The sequence below is a fragment of the Lycium ferocissimum genome, unplaced genomic scaffold (genome assembly GCF_029784015.1).
Source record: "Lycium ferocissimum isolate CSIRO_LF1 unplaced genomic scaffold, AGI_CSIRO_Lferr_CH_V1 ctg5043, whole genome shotgun sequence".
Lineage (NCBI taxonomy): Eukaryota > Viridiplantae > Streptophyta > Magnoliopsida > Solanales > Solanaceae > Lycium > Lycium ferocissimum.
The window spans coordinates 1-12,741 of NW_026725847.1; the positions used below are offsets into that span (position 1 = coordinate 1).

The window sequence follows — 12,741 nt, forward strand, 5'->3', positions numbered from 1 at the left end:
TTTTTTTACGTACTTTCTTTATTTCGATATAATCCCGACTTTTTGTATTTACGTAGCACATACTCGGTACATGTTATGCGGCTCACACTTTCTTCGAAGTGCGTTTCATGCCGCGCGGTACCCCTAGGTAGGTTGAAGACATTAGCGAGAAGACGTTCCCGACGGGATTGGCGAGCTCGGCTTCCTCGGTGCGGCGGTCGAGGCATTATGATGCGGTTGCATGTTCCATGTTAGAGACTTTGCGGAACGAGTGTCGTGGGTATAAGATGTCGGTTACGTAAGCGGCTATATAAGCCGAGGTGTTGTTATGTGTTGTGTTCTGAAGATTTGTATGTTTACATATGTTACGATTCTCTTTGCTTCGAAAAAGGTAGAAAGCATATTCTTTGAAAAACTTTCATTATGTATTTGTGTCATAATTTGAGAGCCGGCGGGATTGTGAGTATTATGCGAGTCTGCGGGTTCGCTCGGCCCTAAATAAGGGTCGGGTGCCCATCACACCCTAACGGAAATTAGGGTGTGACAGTTATTCTCTTGTGTTTAGAGATAATTATTGTAGAATTTATGATAAAATTGAGCCAAATCAAGTCATTGTTGAAGTAAAGATGATAAAAAGAAACTTTCCTTTACAATTCATTACAATGCATTAAAAAATGAAGTTGTAGATGATTCATGACTTTGGCACAAAAGGTTTTGTCACTTGAATTTTCATGGTCTGAAGCTTCTCGAAGCAAAAAGACATGGTGCGAGGCCTTTCGAGATAAATGCGAAGGTGGATCCATGTGAAAGTTGTATTATGGGAAAGCAACATAGAATGTCTTTTCCAAAAGGAAGTCTTGGAGAGCCGAGTGTACTTTTGGAACTAATCCATACGGACGTTTGTGGACCAATGAAGACTCCCGTCTACCGGGAAGCCTGCTACTTTCTAATTTTTATTGATGATTTTCAAGAATGACTTGGGTTTATTTCTTGAAAAAGAAAAGTCAAAAACATTTGCTACGTTAAAGAGATTTAAAGCCTTTGTTGAGAAGCAAGGATGCGGCATCAAAACCATTCGCGGTGACGGAGGAGGTGAATAGATAGGTCGATTTGAAGAATATTGCAAAAATGAAGGCATTGAGAAGCAACTTACAACGGGTACACTCCCTAAAATGGTGTATGCGAAAGGAGAAACGACGAACCATTGTTGAAATGGCCGGAACGATATGAATGAGAAAGAAATTTTGCTTGAAAATATTTTTGGGCGAGGAAAGAATTTTATACGAGCGGTGCATACTCAATAGGTGCCCGACAAAGGCATTGAAGGACAAAACACCGGTTGAGCTTGAGTGGAATGAAACCTTTTGTAAGTCATTTTAAAATTTTCGGGTGTATTTGTTATCTTTCATGGACCTGCTTTGGAGAAAAAAGAACAAAAATTGGATGAAAAAGAGTCAAAAATATATATTTCTTGGTTATAGTGATGTATGACAAAAGGCTATAGGCTTCTCGATGTCAAAACTAACAAACTTGTTGTTAGTAGAGATGTCATTTTTGATGAAAAAACAGCATGGAATTGGAAAGATAAAAAAGGTGGAGAATACCAAGTCAAGAAGAGGATGAGGAAGAGGAAGATGTCCCCCAAGGGGGAGAAATCTCAGATGCAGAAAATGAAGAACCACCTCCAAGAGGAACAAGAATGTTGAGTGACATCTATCAAATATGAAACTTCGCCTGTATTGAGCCAGAAAATTATAAGGAGGCAATAAAGCATGAAGTTTGGAAGAAAGCCATGGTAGGAGAAATTCGGATGATTCAGAAAAATAATACTTGGGAGCTTGTAGATGTACCCAAAGAAAGAGAAGTTGTAAGTCTAAAATGGATTTACAAAATCCAAACTCAATCGAAGGAGAAATTCAACGGCACAAAGCAAGGTTTGTTGTTAGAGGTTTCACGCAAAAAGGTATTGATTTCTATGAAACTTTCTCTCGGCACGTCTTGAGACAATTAGAACCTTGATTGTTGTTCTTGCAAAAAAAAGAAAAGAAATGGAAGATTTTTCAACTTGATGTTAAGTACGCATTTTTAAATGGAAAACTTGATGAAGAAATTTATGTTGAGCAACCTCGAAGTATTTTTTGTTCAAGGGCGAGAAGAGAAGGTGTACGAGGAGCTAAAAAAAGGCTCTTTATGGGCTGAAGCAAGCGCCAAGAGCACAGTACAATAAATTGATACATATTTTACGAAAAATAATTTTCGGAAGTAAAGCGAAGCCACTTTGTATGTGAAGCAAGAACATGGCGGCATTGTCATTTTGCCTCCATGTGGATGATCTCATTTTACGGAAATGATGCGAAGATGATGCGAGGGGAAATTCAAGCAAGATATGATGCAAACCTATGAAATGAGTGATCTTGGGTTGCTACATTATTTCTTGGGCATTGAAGTTTCTCAAGTGAAAGAAGGAATTTTTATATCTCAAAAGAAGTATACTAAAAGTATTCTTCAAAAATTTCAAATGATGGATTGCAGGTCTGTGGCCATACCATTAGCAACAAATGAGAAGTTCGGAAAAGATGATGGAGCAAAGAAAGCTAATAGCTCACTTTACGGGGAGCTTGATTGGAAGCTTGCTATATCTTACTTCAACAAGACACGACATTATATTTCTTGCTAGTTTATTATCCAGATTCGTACGAGAAACGAAGCTTAGTACATTTTGGAGGCACCATAAGCGTGTTCTACACTACTTGCAAGGAACAATGGATTATGGGATAATGTACAAATTTGATGGAGATTTGGACTTAATTGGCTATTCGATAGTATTTGGGCTGGAAGTATAGATGTCATGAAGAGTACTTTTGGTTATGCTTTCTTATTTGGTTCAAGCATTTGTTCTTGGTTGTCAAAAAAGCAAAGTGTTGTTGCTCGATCCAACTTAGAAGCGAGAATATGTCTCGGCGGCTAAGGCTACTTCTTCTCGAAATTGTTGGCTTGGAGAATTCTTGAAGATATTGGTGAAAAACAAAAAAGAAGGGATTGTTTTGTATTGCGGTGATAACAAATCAGCGATTGCCGTTGCCAAGAATCCGATCGATCATGAAAGATGAAGCATATTTCCATCAAATACCATTTTATCAGAAGCACAAGAGAAAGGTGAAATTCGGTTGCATTATTGCCGGACGGGAACAACTTGCGACATCTTCACCAAAGCACTTCGTAGAGAAATGTTTTGCTATCTTCGAGAACGCATTGGAGTTGTCAAGCAAATGCATTAAGGGGAAGTGTTGGAATTTATGCATTTACAAGGATACTATCCTTGATTTTTATGTTTTCTAGGAGTCCTTTATTATTTCAAGAATATCATTTAGTCTTTCAGTATTATCTCTTAGTTTTTCAAGAAATCTTTTAGGAGTTTGTAATACATGTATCTACTGAATTGTGATACATGTATCTAGTTATTTGTCGGAACTTTTGAATTGGTTTTGAGTAGTATAAATAGAGATATAATTGATGATTGTAATCACCTCAAGTGGCCTTAAGTAGCCTAATACAACTTGAGGATTCTCTTCAAAAAATATTCTCTTCCTATTCTTTCCTATAGTTCTGCATATTACGGAAATTTGAAAGAATGAACATCAGAAATTATTCCGAATTGTACTCTATAAGAAAGGCTCTTACGGAAATCGGAAAAAAAAATTCAAGAACACGTTTGAAAATATCGTTTCTTTTCTAGTCACTTATGCTTGTCTTCATTGTAGTTGCCGATGGGTATAATAAGTTTCTTTCTTGATGGTAGTTCGGTCATTCATCACCTGATTGCATGATGTTAGAATTATAGACAGTCTTGTAATAAATACTCCCTTCATTTCAATTTAAGTAGGCGTTTGGCCATAGATACCAAAAACAAATTCACTTTTTTTGGAATTTTTGAAGTTGGAGTTGGAGTTGGAGTTGTGGTTGGTTATAGTATTTGCAAATAGTATTTGCTTTTTTGAATGTACTTTTTTGAAAACAAAAATATAAGTTCAATGCGCATAAAAGTACAACATACATGCTTTTACTCATCTAAACTAAACTTATCAACACGTATTCTGCCCAAATCTCATATGGACAAGTAATGGTGTTAGTTTCGGGGTCCCAACCATATCCAGAGCAATTTGCAAGGATGTCCTTGAATTTTTTTGTTTCGACGCCTTAATCGATTGTATTTGGACTTAATTTGAGGTTCATCTAAGGCGTCTTTCTTGCCAGATTTCATCCAAAACTCATCTATAACTTCCCTCCAACGTGGACCATTAAGGGAAGAACCATTGAAAGCGTATTTCCTTGCATCATCATGTAAGATATGGATCAACATCAACGTGTCATCATCCGTCCATTTGTCAGCATTTGAACCACGTGGTTTGCTCATTCTTTTACGTTTCTACGATATAACAACAATAGAAAATATCTTCATTTTCGAACTGTCACATAAATTATCTTCATTTTCGAACAACATAACAACTGAAAACATGCCTTGTAAGTATGGAATTGAAGGCGCGCGCATGAGCATAATGGAAAATAAAACTTTAAAGTATGTTACCCTGTTAATAGATGGAGGCACAGCGACAGAATTCTCGTCTGAAATCCCAAAACCAGCTTCACGTGTTATTTGCATTACAGAACTTACTAAAAAAGACAAACCTTAAGTTGCACTTGCCAAATAGAAATTGACGCAACCAAGAAAACTTAAAGCATAAAAGATGTTCAACAGTTGAGCAAAAAGAAATTAAATTGAAATTGTAAATACATAACCTGATTGAAAAGAGAATCAAATCTGTCAACACATAACCCCCAATAAAACATTGACCTAGGGTTTACAAATCTGAAAAGTCTGCACAAATCAAGCAAATAATAATAAATTTTAGCAATTACCGTCAAAGAAGGTTGTTGCTATTGTTGGTTTTGCTTGAAGATGCACAATTTTTTCGATGAAAAACTATGGTAAGAAAGCATAAAGAGTAATACATGGCGAGTTCTTTGTAGAAGGGAAGAGATTTTATGAAGGTAAGTTTGACAAAGACGGTGGTTGGGTGAATTAACTTGGTTGTTGGCTAAAATAAATGGGGGCTATTTTTGTAAAAGTAAAAACTTGTAGGGTAAAATTTGAAAACTGAAAGAGAAAAGTAATGGTCCAAAAAGTGAAAATGGAAATAGTGAAAATTGTGAAAACAAGTTTTTCTTGTTTTAGTATTCGAATACAATTTCCGGAGTTGTATTAGAATATTTATGGCCAAACGCCCAATAGTAAAAAAAAGTGAAAAAAAAATTAAAAAAAGTGAATAATTTTTATGGCCAAACGGGTCCTAAGTGTCATACTTTCATTTTTAGTTCTGTTACAAAAAGAAACTCTACGATTCAGTCTACATGGCTTGTTTAGGACCACAAAACCCATAGGGCATTTTGGTAAATTACACACATTTTTAGTGTGAGACCACAAAATTCAAAAGTCTTCCTTATTTTCTTTAACCTCGCGCCGAGTCAAACTAAGACAGGTTACAATGAAAAGGAGGGAGTATAAGCTTTAACGTTTCAAAAAGTTCTTTTCTAATTGTATATCAAAAGCAGACTCTATAAAGACAAGAAAGGGAACTTTTATTGAAGCTGAGATTTCACAAGGTGGAAAATTGTTTTGGTTCTCATTACAATTTTCAAAAAGGAATAATAATCTACAAACGGGGCAAAAAAAATTAAGCCACTATTTAGCAGTACTGCTTTTATTTTTCATATTTCATTTCCACTGGTTTGCAACAATATCAGCAAGATCAACCACCCTCTGTGAGTAACCCCATTCATTATCATACCAAGCAATAACCTTAACCATGTCATCTCCCATGACCATAGTGAGTGAAGCATCAACAGTTGATGACACGTCACTGCACCGGAAGTCGACCGACACGAGAGGTTCGTCGCAGACAGCAAGAATGCCTTTGAGCTCATTGTCACCAGCCTCTCTGAATGCAGCATTCACTTCCTCAGCAAATGTCTTCTTGGAGACTTGAACAACAAGGTCCACAACCGAGACGTTAGGGGTGGGCACACGGAGGGCAATGCCGTTGAGCTTCCCCTTAAGGTTCGGGAGGACAAGGGAAACAGCCTTAGCAGCACCAGTTGAGGTTGGAACTATGTTGAGAGCTGCAGCTCGTGCGCGTCTAAGGTCCCTATGGCTTGCATCAAGAAGCCTTTGGTCACCGGTGTAAGAGTGAGTAGTTGTCATGGTTCCCTTGATAATGCCTATTAAAGGAAAGATATTCATTCATGGAAGGGAGAGTTACATTTTTGGACCGCTCTAAAACGTAATAGCCGGTAAATGTGTGTGTTTTGTATATTAAGTATAAATATACATATAATATATATACAATACATACAATATACATATAATATACATACAATATACATATGATATACATAATCAGTGTATAGGTTTTGTATATTTTGGCTAGTGCCCGTAATTAATTTTTCCCTTTAAGTTATGTACAATGACAGTAAATAATACTTATGCTCGTGTATTACTAGATAAAGATGACTTACCAAATTTTTGGTCAAGAACCTTGACAAAAGGAGCAAGGCAGTTGGTGGTGCAAGAGGCATTGCTGATGATAGTTTCATCAGGGTTATAGAGGTCAGCATTGACACCAACAACATAAGTAGGGATGTCACCTTTTCCCGGAGCGGTGATGAGCACCTTCTTGGCTCCAGCCTGGATGTGTTTTCCAGCACCGTCTCTGTCGACAAACACTCCGGTACCTTCTATAACCAAGTCAATCCCAAGATCTCTGAACAATTATAAACAAAAGTTGAAACAATTGTAGAAATTAGACGTTGACTAGGTATAAGGTATCTCAAGCTAGTACTATATGTTAGACACCACATGAGCTAAATTAAGCATGTTGTCCATGATTCATGGCTAGACATGTTAAAACTTAGAACTACTGTTTCTGTTTAGACAACTGATAATATGAGTTTCCTGTATCATAATACAGTTTCTATTAGTCTTTTTCTTACAAGTAACTAAAAATACTGGTCCAAGTTGAGCTTGGACCACACATATTGCACTAAAGTGGATAGCTATTTTGTGATAACCTAAGCTTTTATACGTTAAAAATTTGCAAGTGTAAAGGAATTTTTACACCAGTCGTCCTTAAAACCGAGTATAAACAAGAAGAAATAGTAAGGTGAATTTGTAACTTGAGAAAATAGGATAACTAACCTACTATAATAGGTTAAGCTACAGTTAATAATGTAAATTTCTTTACGTTATATGTGAACGTATACAACTTAAATCCTTTTGTTACATGTTAGTATGAGAGAACTTACCCCCAGGGGAGGTTGCTTGGATTGCGGTCGGAGACAACTTGGATGACTTTTCCGTCGACAGAGATGCCGTCAGTGCCAACTGGCTTGACGTCAGCATCAAAGATGCCAAGGGTGGAGTCATATTTTAGAAGGTGAGAGGCTTGTTTGACACCACCAGTGTCATTGATGGCAATGACATCAAGGGGAGAGTCTTTTCTACCATGCCAGCACCTCAAGAAGTTCCTTCAATTCTTCCAAATCCATTGATGGCCACTTTCAACTTTGCCTCTACTACTCCGCTCTTGTTCTTCCCTCCTCCAATCTACATTTTATAAAATCCAATTACATGTCATTATCACAAGAAACATCTTGTTATATAATGAGCAAAACTGTTGTAAGTACAATTTAGATGTTATACAATAAAAAGGACAGCCCAGTGCACTAGCTCCCGCTATGCGCAGGTCCGGGAAAAGGCTGGACCACAAGGGTCTATTGTACGCAACCTTACCCTGCATTTTTATGCATCTATACAATATTATCATTTATTTTGTGGTCTGAATTTTCTTTAAGAATAGTGTTTGATCTTCCTTCAAACTCTTCAAATTGAACAATTTGCATTAAGATCTTTCTGTGGAGGCTACTTCTTTTTCTTTTTCTTTTTTGGTTTAAGAATCTTTTTCTAACTCCTAGTGGTAATTTTAATAAAGCACAACAATAGCACTTATTTGAGCATCAGAACAGATCACAACTATATATGGAGGATACATATTCTTCTGTCTTACTTTTTAAGGATTTTTAGTTATATACACCGACGGTATATAGATTTCCTACACCATCAATATAATTTAACCTATTATAACAGGTCAGTTAACATTCTGATCATGTTACTAATTAATGGCTATCACAGTAATTTACCTTATAACTGATTTGATTATGTATATATATTGTTTACACCGCCTGTACACAGAACTTAACTATCTTGTACTCAATCACTCAAGAGTTTTGAATGCAATAGTAGCACTCACAATATAGAATTACCTATATTTACCTTATAAGTGATCTGATCGTGTATCTACTGTTTACGTACATCGTCAGTGCACATAATTAACAATATTGTTCACTAGAATCAATCACTCAAGAGATTATAATGCAATAGGATTAGTAGTACTCACAACAGAGGTCTGGAAGGCAACAAGAGAGAGCAAGTCGTCATTAGTTTTCCTCCCAAATGGAACGGCTGATGAGGTGCGCAAACCAGTGAATTCAGAGAATCCTTTGTTGCTTACCTGCACATTAACACAATAAAAAAACAACTCAACAAAATGTTTAACAACAACTGCGGCTCAGTTCCAAACAAGTCGAGATCGGCTAATAGCAAGAAATGAAAAGGATAATATTAATCAATGAGGGACCTGGAGAGAAGAGTTGGCTACTGAGAGAGCAGCCGAAGCCGAAGCCATTTTTTTAAGAAATGCAGCAACAGTAATGTGTAGTGATGAAGAAGAAAGTGGTTTTTAGTATGGAAGTTTATGAATGAATGGAGGGAAGAAAATGGATGAGATTATGGATGATAACTAGAGAGATAGCCTCTCACTCTTTGTATGGCTGTGATTGCCTAATTCAGTGTATATGTTTGCTAGATTTTTTTGTTTTTTTCATGATATGTTGCTCTTTTTTTTATTTTTTAATAATAGTTATTTGAAATTTATTGGTTTGACTAATTTGAATTCGCTTCTTTTTGTTTTAAGTTAATGAATTTAACTTCTAGACAACGATAGCGTGTAAACAAGTAACACTATTATGTTAAAGATAACTACGCATAATTGTATATAACAAGTGAAAGTAACTCCATCTAGAGTTCACTGGTCCAATTAATTTGAATCCAATTATATGTTCATTTTACTTCTTTTAAATAGTGAGTTTAACTGCTAAACACCAATAGCATAAACAACTTTTACAGTACTGACATATAAAATGTAACTATATGTAATTTTATATAACAAGGCAAATAACTTGTTAGAACATGTCAAGTTACGTTCTGATGTAAGTAGCGAAAACAAGTTTCATAAATGGATTTTCATGTTGATCGTCTCCCCCAGCCTCTCATCGCCCTCCATCCTCGCCCACCCTACCACTATTCTCATAGTATTTACCTAAATTATATAAATGTTCTTGAAATAATATTTTTTGTTTATTTACTAAACATAAGAAAATCACTGATTTTTCAGAAAAATGTTTTCCTTCGTACCAAAAACACCCTTGGAGACCAAGTAAACTTTTTTTTTATTATTATTCTTTCAAAAGAAAAAAAAGAAGTTTACTCGGTCTCCGAGGGTGTGTTTGGTACGAAGGAAACTTATTTCACTACAAAACTAACACTTCTTTAATAAGTTCAAACTATACGTCCTTAAATTCAGTTGTAAGTTCACCATTGTGGCAAAGCGATGATTACGTTGTTAAAAGGTAGTAATTTCACATCGATATTTTAATGTAATCTCAATAAAGCAAAATTCTTATTAATTTCTTTTCAAAGAGTTCTTTTTGTTATTTCATGAGCAATTTCATTTTTCTTTTCTTCTAGTAATTAAAGGTCTTTATAAATTGATCACATGGCAGTTATTGCTATCCATAAGAAATTGCCACCTTGTCGCTAAGACTCCCTGCCATTGGACAGCCAATGACTAGAAATCCTTTGTCCATATCCATCTTTATATTATTCTTCACATTTGGACCCAATTGATCTTTGTTGGGACTTCAAAAGCAACCTTGTTTTAACACTGAAAGAAACATCAACCCCATTGCAAATTTAGTGGCTTCAAAATTTTTTATTCCTTTACATGATATCTACTACCCTTATCCTTTGGATTTGGAATACATAGTACTCCTAAAAAAAAAAAAAAAAAAAAAAAAAAAGGATTTCCCCGACCTCAAAAACCGATCTGAAATAAGGAAAGCTGAACTTTTTCAATAGACTTTTTTGGAATGAAGGACATCAACAAGAGTTTTTTATTTCTAGAAAATATTTTTTTAAAAAATAAATAGTTTTTTAATTTATTTTCTGATACTATGTAAGTAAAGAGAAAACATTACTATCTTATTTGCTTGACCAACTTAGATTATTATTATTTGATCAACTGGGAAAATTAAACTATTTGATACACAATCGTGAAGACCACCAATAAAGGAAAAATCATTTCCTCGATCTAAAATTGTTGTAAGATCCTGTGATATGTGCAAAATGTTGATGAATCCATAAATTTTCTCAAGAATTGATTTCATAAGCTACTGATCACAATGTGATTTTGCTTGAACCAATCACCAACCAATATGGTGTATTCTCCGTAGGTAGAGGAAAAGGAACAATCTAGTGTTATACCACCATAATCAAATATAAATCATTTATCTCCTTAATACTCGTCCTATGAATAAACATCAACTTCAATTTATACTTACTAGTCTTAAACTTCATGTTGTTTGATCCAACAACAAAGTTCTTCATAAAATACAATCTCAATTCTTTTACTTTTATTTTGAACTTATGAATAACAAATCGTCCACTAGTTGCATAAATCTGATCTCCCTAAAAATTAATATATAAAATTGAGTTAGTCAATTATTAGAGTAGCTATGATTAACCATGATATGTGACTAGCTAAAATTTTATTATCAATTATTTCTTTATAGGGAGATCAAATTCATGCAACTATTGAACGATCTGTTATCCATAAATTCAAAATGAAAATGTAGAAACTGGATTGTATATCATGAGAATTTTGTTGTTGGACCAAATAACATGAAATTTAAGACCAATAAACACAAATTGAAGCTAATGTTTACTCATAGGACATGTGTGGAGGAGACAAATGATCCATATTTCTTTTGTGGTGGCATTAAAATAGACTACTCCTTCTCCTCCAATATTGGTTGGTGGTTGGTTCAAAGAAAATCACAGTGTACAATTTTTGAAATTTTTTGTGAATTCTTCAACTACCTCTGAATCTTATTGTACATATCACAGAACTTTACGATAATTTTAGACGGAAGAAATGATTTTTTCCTTCCCTGATGGCCTTCTTTCTTATCAAGAGTCGTGAATCAAATAATTTAACTTTCATAGTTGATTAAATAATGACTATTTAATGTGCTCAAGCAAATAAAAAAAAAATGTTATGATTTTTTCTTTAGTATTGACCTTACATCGGGTACTAATATTTATTGGTAAGGATAAAATTGGGAAGTTGTAATTACTTTTATCTTAAGAAACTACGGCTAACTTCCAATTTAAATGTTTAATTAAAATTTATTTTTTAGTTTAAACTTTTGAATCCAAAGTTGACTTCAATTAATTTCATCAAAATAATTAGCTTTTAATGGGATCGGGTTACCATTTAAATAAGATAATCGGACTTATAAATCTCACTATAGATTCGATCACTTAACTTTATGTAATCAAATACATTAATTTCTTTTAAATAAGATAATCGGACTTATAAATCTCACTATAGATTCGATCACTTAACTTTATGTAATCAAATACATTAATTTCTTTTCTGTCAAATACTCAAGATGTTATAGCTAATCCTAAGCACAAGATGTAATGAAAAACTCAAAAATGACATTTTACAATAATTTGTCTAAATAATCAATTGAAATAAAATGTTGAACAAATTTTAAAATGGGCACACAAAATATATACAAACATAATGCATATATTATAAGAATTTCCCAAATATATTGGCAAACATATGTATCACTCTCTATTTTATAAAGCAGCAACTAAGTAGGCGTTGGACATAAAAAATATGATATTTGGAAAAAATAGTATTTGGAAAAAAGTTAATAAAGAGTATTTGAAACGTGGAAAAGATTTACGTGTTGTGAAGGGTGTTCAAAATCACTTGAAAAAATTACGGTGTATATTTCAAACATGCTTTTTTGAACACCTTTTTTGATGAAAATCACCGGATCAATTTCTTTTGAAAGTTGAGGTTGTAATTGGATATGCATTTAACTTGAAGAAATTAGAAGTTTTGTGATTAAAAAAAAAAAAACACTTGAAAAATTTGTCAAAATTACTTTTTCAAACTGAAAACCCATTAATATCAGTCCAATGTATGATCAAAATCTGTATTGCGAAAAAATGAAAAAGAAAAAATCACGTCCAAACGAGCCCTTAAATCTTACGAACCAAAGTTAACTTTAAAAAAGAGAAAAAAATCAATCTCCAGAATATTAGATGTTGTGCAAAAGTACAAGAAAGAAAACGCCACAATTAACGAAACTTTGAGAAAATAACAATATTTGATTCATACGAAACATGTCAACAAAACTTCAGATTTTGAATGGCTGAAACTTTAAACAAGTCAAATAGCTAATCACTACTGGAACAGTAGCAATAATGCACATTCAAACAAAATATTGGCT

At 34.2% G+C, this 12,741-nt stretch overlaps 1 protein-coding gene across 1 annotated transcript; it reads right to left on the reverse strand.

Annotated features, from left to right (window-relative positions):
* Window positions 1–5,599: 5,599 nt before the first annotated feature.
* LOC132044620 (glyceraldehyde-3-phosphate dehydrogenase A, chloroplastic-like) lies at window positions 5,600–8,876 on the reverse strand. The gene is given in 6 exon segments (XM_059435114.1): window positions 5,600–6,255; window positions 6,553–6,797; window positions 7,339–7,564; window positions 7,567–7,639; window positions 8,490–8,603; window positions 8,730–8,876. Coding segments are annotated over 6 exon segments (1,209 nt in total). The 5' UTR covers window positions 8,778–8,876; the 3' UTR covers window positions 5,600–5,752.
* Window positions 8,877–12,741: the final 3,865 nt, after the last annotated feature.